We start from the raw sequence: 13,494 nt of genomic DNA on the forward strand, positions 1-13,494 counted from the left end.
AGATAGAGAGGTGATCTTATCGAAATGTATAAGATTATGAGGGGGCTCGACAAGGTGGATGCAGAGAGGATGTTTCCACCGATAGGGGAGACTAGAACTAGGGGGCATAATCTTAGAATAAGGGGCTGCCCATTTAAAACTGAGATGAGGAGGAATTTCTTCTCTCAGAGGGTTGTAAATCTGTGGAATTTGCTGCCTCAGAGAGCTGTGGAAGCTGGGTCATTGAATAAATTCAAGACAGAAATAGACAGTTTCTTAAACGACAAGGGAATAAGGGGTTATGGGGAGTGGGCAGGGAAGTGGACTTGAGTCCATGATCGGATCAGCCATGATCGTATTAAATGGTGGAGCAGGCTCGAGGGGCTGTAAGGCCTACTCCTGTTCCTATTTCTTATGAACAGTATTATTTTTTGACCATCCATGGCCAGGAAAATTAGCTTAACCATCGATGGCATCCATGTACCCTGAACCCCAGTGCAATTGGGGATCCTTGGAAAACAACTTCCTGAGGAAATTCTTTGCCAATCAGATGGTACCTATAGTCATTAAAGGCAAGACTGTCATTTTTTAAAAATTCGTTCCTACGATGTGGGCATCGCTGGCAAGGCCGGCATTTATTGCCCATCCCTAATTGCCCCTTGAGAAGGTGGTGGTGAGCCGCCTTCTTGAACCGCTGCAGTCCGTGTGGTGAAGGTGCTCCCACAGTGCTGTTCGGGAGGTAGTTCCGGGATTGTGACCCAGCAACGATGAAGGAATGGCCGATATATTTCCAAGTCAGGATGGTGTGTGACTGGGAGGGGGACTGGGAGGTGGTGGTGTTCCCAAGCGCCTGCTGACCTTGTCCTTCTCGGTGCTAGAAGTTTTCAAGTTGCGGAAGAAAGTAAGGGCTACATCAGTGTCCTTGCTACAATCTTATAGGCGTCTTCTGCATCAGGTGCATGCTTCCAGCAACCTTTGTTTATTATTTCAGGTAGTCAGCATTTTATTTCATGTGCTCTGGGGTGAATGAACTGGTCAAGCAAAATATCCCCAGTTCCTTTACATAGACGCAGTCATGAAACCTTTGTTCACCACAAGCTGATAAGCGGAAACCAGTAAACTGCATAACAACAGGAAACCATTGTACTTATTCAGCTGCACCCTTCTACTTCACATTAATGCAATCAGTGGAACGGTTTCGAGCCCTGAATAACCTACGCCTGTCCATGGCAACAACAGTAACTTGCATTTATATAGCCTCTTCCAACAAATCATAGTACAGCACAGAGGAGGCCATGCGGCCCATTGAGTCTGCGCCGGCTCTCTAGAAGAGCAATCCCGTTAGTCCCACACCGCCCCGTGCTCTTTCCACATATTTCCCACATTACAACAGCTACTACACTCCAAAAGTACTTCATTGGCTGTAAAGTGCTTTGAGACGTGAAAGGTGCTATAGAAATGCAAGTCTTTCTTTTTTATTTCATATCTTTGCAATTTTTTTCTCCTTCAAGTACTTATTCAATTCCCTTTTGAAGGCTACTATGAATCCACCGCCCTATCAGGCAGAGCATTCCAGATCCCAACCACTCATCCAACGCACAGCCAACACGCTCTCCGCAGCGCCAGTCACTGAAGCCTTTTAAGGAGGCCGCATGCCTCGGCTTCACATGGTTTTCATGCCGGGTTTCCTGGGGTTCAGGGATTCCAACAGGTTAAAGGAGGCGGGAATTGCCCGGTCCACAAGGTAAGTGTGAGTGTCTCACCTCCTGACTCCCCAAAGCCTTTCCACCATCTACAACCCACAAGTCAGGAGTGTGATGGAACACTCTCCACTTGCCTGGTTGAGACAACTCCACCAACACTCAAGCAGCTCGACACCATTCAGGACAAAGCAGCCCGTTTGATCAGCACCCCATCCACCACCTTCAACACTCACTCCCTTCACCACCGGCGCACCGTGGCTGCAGTGTGCACCATCTACAAGACACACTGCAGCAACTCGCCAAGACTTCTTCGGCAGCACCTCCCAAACCCGCCACCTCTGCCACCTAGAAGGACAAGGGCAGCAGGCGCATGGGAACACCACCACCTCCACGTTCCCCTCCGAGTCACACACCATCCTGACTTGGAAATATATCGGCCATTCCTTCATCGTCGCTGGGTCACAATCCTGGAACTCCCTCCCTAACAGCACTGTGGGAGCACCTTCACCACACGGACTGCAGCGGTTCAAGAAGGCGGCTCACCACCACCTTCTCAAGGGGCAATTAGGGACGGGCAATAAATGCCGGCCTTGCCAGCGAAGCCCACATCCCGGAACAAATTATTTATTTTTTTTGTTTCAAAATATACTTTATTCATATAAAAATTTGCACGATACATTGGAAAGCAGTTCAGTACATTTGGATGCAGTCAGCAATTCCATACAATACATTTGATGCTGACGGCAGTTCCATTCAATAGATTTGCTTGCTTTACATTTCGAGGGTACAATTCAGTACAATCCAGGATACATTGTAATACAGTCATCAAAGTACGTTACATGTGGCACTATACGGTACACGGAATGGGTGAGGGTACAGTTACATTTCTTTGCAACATACATTACTAAACAGAACTTGCATTATACATGGCACTACATAGGTGTTTTCAGATCATGGTGCTCTGTGTATACAAAAAGTTTACAAGTACAGCCCGAGGGGAGTTTTATACTGATTCCAGCCCCTGGGTTTACCGTGGCAGAAGGGCTTTAAACTGTGGCTCTTCCTTGTTAGTGCGTCCCTCAGCACGTAATCCTGGACCTTGGATTGCGCCAGTCTGCAACACGCAGACGTGGACATCTCCTTGCTCTGGAAGACCAGCAAGTTTCAGCAAGACCAAAGTGCGTCTTTCACCGAGTTGATGGCCCTCCAGCAGCAGATGATGTCTGTCTCGGTGTGTGTCCCTGGGAACAGCCCGCAGAGCACAGAGTCCTGTGTTATGGAACAAATTAAAAATAAGAAAAATGTACAGCACTGCTTGTGGGCCAGGAGGAGCAGGAGTCCTTCCCCCTAGTCCAACAAGCAAACCTCTTTACAGTGATCAGCCAATGGCCCTCCCCACAACCTCTTCCATGACCTCCCACCGACCCCCACAATCTTCCCCCACCTTGATCTCCCCCCGAGATCCCCCCCCACACCCCCCCCATGTTGCCGGGCGGTAAAAAAATTAAACGGCCGCCTCTCTTATTTTCAGCAGGGCATCTGGGAATCCATTATTTCCGAGAAGCCAGTCTGGAATTCGCCCCACCCCCACACGCTTGTCCTGGCTGATATGTCTCCAGACTGCAAGTTACTTCGTTCCCAGTCTTACAGTTTCAAATACTACGTGTAGTTACAGTGTTTTGTCCACGTGGTTTCCAAGAAATGTTGAGCTCTCAGGGAATGTGAAATCAATCACCAGTCTTTTATAAAAGTTCAGCATTACTTAACTTCTTTGTTTTTGTACTCTGTGCCTATTTATAAAGCCCGCAATCTGTATGCTTTATCTTAACAGCCTTCTCAACTTGCCCTGCTACCTTCAATAATTTGTGTATGTATACCCCCAGGTCTCTCTGTTCCTGTACCCCCCTTTAGGATTGTACCCTACTGTTTATATCGCCTCTCCTCATTTGTCCTACCAAAATGTATCACTTCACACTTCCCTGTATTAAATGTGTTTTTCCCTTTTCCCAGCTTGTCTGTGTGCTCCTGGAGTCTGTCACCATCCTCCTCACTGTTTTTCTGAGTTTTGTGTCATCTGCAAGTGTTTTAATTATGCCCTGTACACCCAAGTCCAGGTCATTCATACATATCAGAAAGAATAGTGGTCCCAATACTGACCCCTGCCTGGGGTACACCACTGTATACCTCCCTCCAGTCTGATAGACAATCAGTCACCACTACTTTCTGCTATCTGAACCTTAGCCCATTCTGTATCCATGCTGCCACTGTCCCTTTAATTTGTCTAACATGTCAGAGGGGCTAGTAAGGAGGAGGAACTGAGGGAAATCCTTATTAGTCGGGAAATTGTGTTGGGGAAATTGATGGGATTGAAGGCCAATAAATCCCCAGGGCCTGATGGACTGCATCCCAGAGTACTTAAGGAGGTGGCCTTGGAAATAGCGGATGCATTGACAGTCATTTTCCAACATTCCATTGACTCTGGATCAGTTCCTATCGAGTGGAGGGTAGCCAATGTAACCCCACTTTTTAAAAAAGGAGGGAGAGAGAAAACAGGGAGTTATAGACCGGTCAGCCTGACCTCAGTAGTGGGTAAAATGATGGAATCAATTATTAAGGATGTCATAGCAGCGCATTTGGAAAGAGGTGACATGATAGGTCCAAGTCAGCATGGATTTGTGAAAGGGAAAGCATGCTTGACAAATCTTCTGGAATTTTTTGAGGATGTTTCCAGTAGAGTGGACAAGGGAGAACCAGTTGATGTGGTATATTTGGACTTTCAGAAGGCTTTCGACAAGGACCCACACAAGAGATTAATGTGCAAAGTTAAAACACATGGGATTGGGGGTAGTGTGCTGACATGGATTGAGAACTGGTTGTCAGACAGGAAGCAAAGAGTAGGAGTAAATGGATACTTTTCAGTCCCACGCCCTATGGGTAAAGAGCAGGGGGAGTGGGACTAATCTGGGGTCTCCTAATCTGAGGAAGGACATTCTTGCTATTGAGGGAATGCAGCGAAGGTTCACCAGACTAATGCCCGGCATGACAGGACTGACATATGAAGAAAAACTGGATCGACGTGGCTTATATTCAATGTAATTTAGAAGAATGAGAGGGATCTCATAGAAACATATAAAATTCTGACGGGACTGGACAGGTTAGATGCAGGAAGAATGTTCCTGATGTTGGGGAAGTCCAGAACCAGGGGTCACAGTCTAAGGATAAGGGGTAAGCCATTTAGGACCGAGATGAGGAGAAACTTCTTCACCCAGAGAGTGGTGAACCTGTGGAATTCTCTACCACAGAAAGTTGTTAAGGCCAATTCATTCACTAAATATATTCAAAAAGGAGTTAGATGTAGTCCTTACTACTAGGGGGATCAAGGGGTATGGCAAGAAAGCAGGAATGGGGTACTGAAGTTGCATGTTCAGCCATGAACTCATTGAATGGCGGTGCAGGCTAGAAGGGCCGAATGGCCTACTCCTGCACCTATTTTCTATGTTTCTATGTTTCTATTATGTGGTACTTTATCAGACACCTTTTGAAAGTTTCCCTCCAGCTGCTCCAGGCTCGAGCTGCCTCTGTTGTCAGGGAGACACTGATGTTTAAATCTCCCTTCCTAACCCTAACTCCAGCTGATGTTTAAAAACACCTCAACCACACTACTCTCATTGTTCATCATAGTTAATCAAACCCAATTTACCTTTAACAAACCCATGATGGCTTTTACTTATAAACCCATACTTTTCCAAGTGGCAATTAATTTTATCCCTCCCACCTGACTCGGTTAAACCGAGGCCCCGTCTACCCCCTCAGGTGGATGTAAAAGATCGCGTGGCACTATTTTGAAGACGAGCAGGGGAGTTCTCCTCGGGGTCCTGGGGCCAATATTTATCCCTCAATCAACATAACAGAAAAACAGATTATTTGCTTCTTATCACATTGCTGTGTGTGGGAGCTTGCGGTACGCAAATTGGCTGCCGCGTTTCCCACATTACAACAGTGACTACACTCCCGATGTACTTCATTGGCTGTAAAGCGCTTTGAGACGTCCGGTGGTCATGAAAGTCGCTATATAAATGCAAGTCTTTTTTTCTTATGGTGGCATGCCCTGGACTGCACTCCTTCAAGATGCCGTTACTGTCTCCGGTATCCAATATTGAAGTCCGCTTTGTGAGAGCCACAATGCCAGAAGATTCCTGCACTGCCTGCTTCTTCCGAGCCTGTAAGTGGGTGACCATTCTTCAGATGGCCACCCACTTACTATCCTGAACTCCCCGTGGCCTCCCGATTGGGTTTGGACAACTGGGGCTGTTTTCAGTAGAACAGAGAAGAGAGCACGGGTTGGTTTGATCGAGGTGTTTAAATTATGAAGGGATCAGGCAAAGTAGATCGAAATAGACTGTTTCCAGTAATTGAGGAGCCGAGAATGAGAGGGCATGGAAGATTAAATGTGAGAGATTTAAGATAGAGAGTAGGAGAAACTTTTTTTACACAGAGTTGTGAGGCTGTGCAAAGCACTATGTCAATATTGAGTGTGCCCATCACCAGGGAGGTAAAGGGTTAAAGGAATAGGGCACAGGGGATTAGGAGTACTGGTGAGGGGGAAGAGGGTGGGTATAGGGGATTAGGGGTACTGATGAGGGGGAAGAGGGTGGGTATAGGGGATTAGTACTGGTGAGGGGGAGGAGGGTGGGTATAGGGGATTAGTACTGGTGAGGGGGAGAAGGGTGGGTATAGGGGATTAGTACTGGTGAGGGGGAGGAGGGTGGGTATAGGGGATTAGTACTGGTGAGGGGGAGGAGGGTGGGTATAGGGGATTAGTACTGGTGAGGGGGAAGAGGGTGGGTATAGGGGATTTAGGGGTACTGGTGAGGGGGAGGGGGGTGGGTTTAGGGGATTAGGGGTACTGGTGAGGGGGAGGAGGGTGGGTATAGGGGATTAGGGGTACTTATGAGGGGGAGGAGGGTGGGTTTAGGGAATTAGTACTGGTGAGGGGGAAGAGGGTGGGTATAGGGGATTAGGGGTACTGGTGAGGGGGAGGAGGGTGGGTATAGGGGATTAGGGGTACTGGTGAGGGGGAGGAGGGTGGGTATAGGGGATTAGGAGTACTGGTGAGGGGGAAGAGGGTGGGTATAGGGGATTAGGGGTACTGATGAGGGGGAAGAGGGTGGGTATAGGGGATTAGGAGTACTGGTGAGGGGGAAGAGGGTGGGTATAGGGGATTAGGGGTACTGATGAGGGGGAAGAGGGTGGGTATAGGGGATTAGGAGTACTGATGAGAGGGAGGGGGTGGGTATAGGGGATTAGGGGTACTGATGAGGGGGAGGAGGGTGAGTTTAGGGGATTAGTACTGGTGAGGGGGAGGAGGGTGGGTATAGGGGATTAGTACTGGTGAGGGGGAGGAGGGTGGGTATAGGGGATTAGTACTGGTGAGGGGGAAGAGGGTGGGTATAGGGGATTAGGGGTACTGGTGAGGGGGAGGGGGTGGGTTTAGGGTATTAGGGGTACTGGTGAGGGGGAGGGGGGTGGGTTTAGGGGATTAGGGGTACTGGTGAGGGGGAGGAGGGTGGGTATAGGGGATTAGGGGTACTGATGAGGGGGAGGAGGGTGGGTATAGGGGATTAGGAGTACTGATGAGAGGGAAGAGGGTGGGTATAGGGGATTAGGGGTATTGGTGAGGGGGAAGAGGGTGGGTATAGGGGATTAGGGGTACTGATGAGGGGGAAGAGGGTGGGTATAGGGGATTAGGGGTACTGATGAGAGGGAGGGGAGTGGGTATAGGGGATTAGGAGTACTGGTGATGGAGAGAATAAACACAGCCTGATTGTGCCCAACAGCATTATTCTGTGTTGTAATTTCTACGGAAAAGATAGACTTTTAGATATAGAATCATAGAATAGTACAACACAAAAGGAGGCCCTCTTTCGAAGAGCAATCCAGTCAGTCCCCTTCCCCCGCTCTTTCCCGTAGCCCCGCTATTTTTCTTCTTCAAGTATTTATCCAATTCCCCTTTGAAGGCGACTATTGAATCTGTATCCACCACCCTGTCAGGCAGCCCAGTCCAAATCCCAACGACTCTCGTTGTGTTATAACGTTTCTCCTCATGTGGCCTCTTGCTCTTTAGACACTCACTGAGACAGTACCTCAGATGTTCAGGTATTTTACAGCCAATGAAGTACTTTTCGGAGCGCAGTCACTGTTGTAATGTGGGAAACGCGGTAGCTAATGTGTGCACAGCAAGCTCCCACAAGCAGCAATGTGATCATTTATTGCCTATCCCTAGTTTCCCTCACAAGATGGTGGTGGGCCTTCTACTTGACCCGCTGCAGAGAGGTCTGATACAACTGAGTGGCGAGTGAGGCCATCTCAGAGTGTCAGCCGTGGCTCAGTGGGCAGCACTCTCGCCTCTGAGTCAGAAGGTTGTGCGTTGAACAAGAAAACAAATCTAGGCTGACACTCCAGTGCAGTGCTGAGGGAGCGCTGCACTGACACAGGTGCCGTCTTTTGGATGAGACGTTAAACCAAGGCCCCGTCAACCCTCTCAGGTGAATGTAAAAGATTCTGTGGCTCTATTTTGAAGAAAAACAGGGGAGTTCTCCCTGGTGTCCTGGCAAATATTTATCCTTCAATCAACATAACAAAAACAGATTGATCTGCTCAGTATTACATTTCTGTTTGTGGGAGCTGGCTGCCACGATTCCTACATTACAACAGTGACTACACTCCAAAAAAAAAAGTACTTCCTTGGCTATAAAGCGCTTTGAGACATCCGGTGGTCGTGAAAGGCGCTATATAAATCCAAGTCTTTCTTTTCTTTCAGAGGGCAGTTAAGAGTCAAGTATTGGTGTGGGATTTGAGTCAGATACAGACCAGGCCAGGGAAGGATGGTGGGCTCCCTTCTCAAAGGGACATTAACGAATGGCTTCATGATCACTTTTACCAAGGCCAGCTTTTTATTTACAGCTTTTTAAAAATGATTTCAAATTCTCAAACCGCCGTGGTGGCTTTTGAACTTACATTCTCTCGATTATTTGTCCAGGACTATGGCTTTTACTAGTGCAGAAGCACAACTGCTGCATTACCATACCCGCTGATGCCCACATGCCCCGTTGCCCAAGCCCGTGTCTCAGATTTACCCGCAATATATCGAGGGCTGGAAATTAATTTGCTTAGTGCCACTTATTAGCGCCTGGGAGGGTCGCTGACGGGCCGCCCCAGTGCTTACCGCTCGAGTACCGCGCTGTCAGTGCCTCCCGCGACCTTCGGTGGTCTACCGGCGGCGCTGAACGTTAGGGCACTCTAGTGCCACCCACTGGGTGACGTCAGTGAGTGTGTCACGTCTCCGTAGCCCCGCGGTCGCGAACTTGACTGCTCTCGCTTGCCGTAGCGCCTGCCCGCTACTTCCAACAGGGAAAGCAGGCGTCTCGGAGATGCCGCCGGGGAGATATGTCCGAGGGGGAGCAGGAGGGCAGGTAAAACATTTTTTCCCCCCATTAATACATCTCTCCTAGATGCTGCACACTATGGTTCAGCTCCCTTGGCTTTTCTGTCATTTTTCGGGTGGTCAGCTGACCTGCCCTTTAGGCGCTGGGATGCCGGTTTCCTCGCGCCAGAACTTCAGCAGCGCTCCCGCGACAGCGCCCCACTAATCAGGGTTAGCGCCCTGAGAGGAGTGTGGAACGCTTCCCTTAGTGCTCCACTCCCCTCTTGAGGCGCTAAAAGTGAATATCCCGGTTGGAGGCGATAAACATCGCCCGGCACTAACGTTATGAGCTGCTGATGTAACAGTCTTGCAGCTGTGTAGCCACCACGGGCACTTTCCTGTGGGCTAGAGGGGGGTGGGGACATGGTTACAACATCAGCCTGACTGTCTGCCCCGAAGTCATTGTCCACCTCATCTTTTTCCTCTTCTCCTCTCTCCTGAGGTGGACCGGCAGTCCCATCTGGCAATTCTTGTCTCCTCCTGATAGCCAAGTTATGCAGCATGCAGCACACCACAATGAACTGAGCAGCCCCTTATTCTAAGACTATGTTCCCTAGTTTTAGTTTCCCCAAAAGTGGAAATATCCTCTCTGCATCCACCTTGTCGAGTCCTCTCATTTTTTGATAAGATTGTTGTAACGGCTGTCTTGCTCTTTTCACTTCATTTCTTTTTTAAGTCGAATTACGCACACACTCAGTTGCAGTAAAGACAGGATCGGGTCATTTATTTAGACATTCATACTAAACAAACCAAGTGTACTTCACAAGCTAACTCTCTGCTTGCAAAGGCAGCTCTCCAAGAAGTGACACACCTTTCGAGATTCCAGTGTCACTGGTGTCCATGTGTGTGTGTGTGAGACAAAAGCCAGTTCCATCTCTTTATACCTAAAAAGCCTTTGAACTCTTATTTCTTTGCATTTAGACCATCACTAACTGATTTCTGAATTACTTTACACAAACCAGATTATTTAACATACAGATGTCATCAAATAGTAACAAGGTACACTCAAATACAGACATACAGGCAATGGCTAAAAGGCACCAGATCGTCCAACAGCCTCTTTCCATCCAATGTTGAATCTTCCAACTTTTAGCCCTTTCGATCTCCAGACCGTGCCGAATCAAAGAGTTCAGAAATGCAGGCTTACGCTCCCACAAAGATCACCTCTCATTCTTCTGAACTCTAATGAGTAGAGGCCCAACCTACTCCACCTATCCTCATAAGTCAACCCCCTCATCTCCGGAATCAACCAAGTGAACCTTCTCATTGAAACATAAAAATTCTTGACAGGGTAGATACAGGGAGGATGTTTCCCCTGGCTGGGGAGTCTAGAGCCAGGGGTCACAGTCTCAGAATAAGGGGTCGGCCTTTTAGGACTGAGATGAGATGAGGAGGAATTTCTTCACTCAGAGGGTGATGAATCTTTGGAATTCTCTACTCCAGAGGGCTGTGGAGGCTCAGTCATTGGGTATATTCAAGACAGAGATGGGTAGATTTTTGGATATTAAGGGAATCAAGGGATATGATGACAGTGCAGGAAAGTGGAGTTGAGGTCGAAGATCAGCCATGATCTTATTGAATGGCGGAGCAGGCTCGAGAGGCCAAATGTCTTACTTCTGCTCCTACTTGCTATGTTCTTATGTTCTATTGTCTCACCTCAGGGTTTTACAGACACATAGTTCTGTATCACTCAGCTGCACACTCCATTAACCAGCTGGGACACTGGCGATACTTGGTGATATCTTTTCTGTCAAGACCATGGCAGCATTTATTCCCATGTTCATTGTGGCTTGCTACCTGCTTAGGCATCAGCTGTGGCACCAACCATGCCACCATCCGTGGCACTTCATGCCCTGAGTCAGAAGGTTCAAGTCCCACTCCAGGAGCTTGAGCGCAAAATCTTGGCCGACAATCCCAGTGCAATGCTGAGGGAGCGCTGCACTGTCGGAGGTGCCGTCTTGTATAAGGGTCAGACATTAAACCGAGGCCCCCGTCTGCCCTCTCAGGTGGATGTAAAAAATCCCATGGCACTATTTCGAGGAAAAGCAGGGGGAGTTCTCCTGGGCCAATATTCATCCCTCAATCAACATCACTGAAACAGATTATCTGGTCATTGGCACATTGCTGTTTGTGGGAGCTTGCTGTGTGCAAATAGGCTGCCACGTTTCCCACATTACAACAGTGGCTACACCTCAAAAAGTACCTCATTGGCTGTGAAGCGCTTTGGAACGTCCTGAGGTTGTGAAAGAGGCTATAGAAATGCAAGTTCTTTTAAAAATTTTATTCCCTTGTTTGTTATGGCATGTTACCAGCTACACAGACAATGGTGAGCGATTCACGCAGAAACGTTTATGTTGATATTGTAAATGGTTCCCTCTCCTCGGGTACTGTCCCCCTCCCTTTCAAAACACTCTCCTCATCCAAACTCCAAACCTCAACCCCTCTGTCCAACCTAACTTACCTCTCCAAACCTGTCAGTGCCTCCTAAATCCATGGCTAACTTTCCTGAAACCTCGTGTTTGACTGTCTCCAATCAGCTAAAACGGCGCTAATCAAAGTCACACACTACAAGATGGCTCCTTAACAGAACTGTGATCACATTACCTTGCCACATGACCTTTTATTGTTATTACATCAGTAGTTGATATTACATCAGTAGTCCACCAGCTGGAGCTCTCATCATCATCATAGACAGTCCCTCGAAATCGAGGAAGACTTGCTTCCACTCTAAAAGTGAGTTCTCAGGTGACTGAACAGTCCAATACAGGAATTACAGTCTCTGTCACAGGTGGGACAGACAGTGGTTGAGGGAAAGGGAGGGTGGGACTGGTTTGCCGCACGCTCCTTCCGCTGCCTGCGCTTGTTTTCTGCATGCTCTCGGCGACGAGACTCGAGGAGCTCAGCGCCCTCCCGGATGCTCTTCCTCCACTCAGGGCGGTCTTGGGCCAGGGACTCCCAGGTGTTGGTGGGGATGTTGCACTTTATCAAGGAGGCTCTGAGGGTGTCCTTGAACCGTTTCCTCTGCCCACCTGGGGCTCACTTGTCGTGTAGGGGTTGCGAGCAGAGCGCTTGCTTGGGGAGTCTCGTGTCAGGCATGCGGACAATGTGGCCCACCCAACGGAGCTGGTCGAGTGTGGTCAGTGCTTCGATGCTGGGCAGTAACATAACCACTATGCTATCATAGCAACTGATGGGAAAATGTAAATTGTCCTGGCAAGGATGAGCTAGATTGTCTCTTCCATTGGTAAAACAGAATGTTTGCGATTGCAAAGCTTTGGACTTAAACAGGAAATCAAGTCAAAACACAGGGCACTTTTGGGGGGAGGCGTGGCTGCAGGAAGCTTCTGGCGAGGCCAGGCATACAATCTTTAGTTTGACAGAGGTGTCTGGATGTGCTCTTTGTGGCAATCTCAATCCGGCACCTTTCTGATGGGAATAAAAACTGAGGCTTAGTTTCGTTTCTGCTTGTGAGGAGGAGTCGGATTTCTTGACGTGGCTTTTCCTGGATTGCAATTTGCAAGGGGCTGGGGGCGTAACTTTCGCACAAACATCGTCGTAAGTGCAAGAGCTTCCCAGTGAGAGCAGCGGACAGGCAGCCGGAGAATCAGCATCATCATGGAACAACAGCCTATCTACAACCCGGTATGTGCCTGCAACCCTGGCCAGACCCTGCCCCAACCGGCCAGACCCTGCCCCAAAGCCTGCCCCAACCCTGGCCCAAACCCTGCTCCAATCCTGGCCAGACCCTGCCCCAACCCTGGCCCAAATCCTGCCCCAGACCCTGATCCAAACCCTGCTCCAACCCTGGCCAGACCCTGCCCCAGACCCTGCTCCAACCCTGGCCCAAACCCTGCCCCAACCCTGGCTCAGATCCTGCCCCAATTTGCTCCAATCCTGGCCAGACCCTGCTCCAACGCTGGCCAGACCCTGCCCCAGAACATGTCCCAGACCCTGCCCCAAACCTTGGCCATACCTTGCTCCTGCCCAAACCCTGCCCCAGAACCTGCCCCAAACCCTGGCCATACCTTGCCCCAGCGCTGACTGAGCCCCGCGACCTCACAGCAAATAAAAAACGTCTGTAAAAGTCTTTTGCTTGTTCGCTGATTGTCTCTTTGCGAATAACCGCGATGTTAGATTCGTTTTTGTCCCGCATTTTTGCGTTTTTATTGCGGTGCTGAGAAACAGGGATTGAATCATGGGCGGGGGAGTGGAGGAGACTGAGGAAGGAGACTGAGGGGGAGGGAGGGATTAGGGGGGAGAGACTGGGGGAGAGAGAGAGACTGGGGAGAGAGAGAGAGAGAGAGACTGAGGGGAGAGAGAGAGAGAGAC

At 49.1% G+C, this 13,494-nt stretch overlaps 1 protein-coding gene across 4 annotated transcripts in view; it reads left to right on the top strand.

Moving 5' to 3' along the window:
• The first annotated feature begins 12,570 nt into the window (after nt 1-12,570).
• Nucleotides 12,571-13,494, top strand: part of LOC139239215 (galectin-9-like) — a 38,467-nt gene continuing 37,543 nt past the window's right edge. For 2 of the 4 annotated variants that reach the window (XM_070867889.1, XM_070867892.1), the window contains exon 1: nt 12,573-12,807. In XM_070867889.1, coding sequence (XP_070723990.1) covers nt 12,781-12,807 — 27 coding nt within the window. In that variant the 5' untranslated portion in view covers nt 12,573-12,780. Of the gene's footprint in view, nt 12,808-13,494 lie in introns of all 4 variants that reach the window. The other 2 variants (XM_070867890.1, XM_070867891.1) reach the window with 2 other exon arrangements.

Source organism: Pristiophorus japonicus, chromosome 26, assembly GCF_044704955.1.
Source record: "Pristiophorus japonicus isolate sPriJap1 chromosome 26, sPriJap1.hap1, whole genome shotgun sequence".
Classification (NCBI taxonomy): Eukaryota; Metazoa; Chordata; class Chondrichthyes; family Pristiophoridae; genus Pristiophorus; species Pristiophorus japonicus.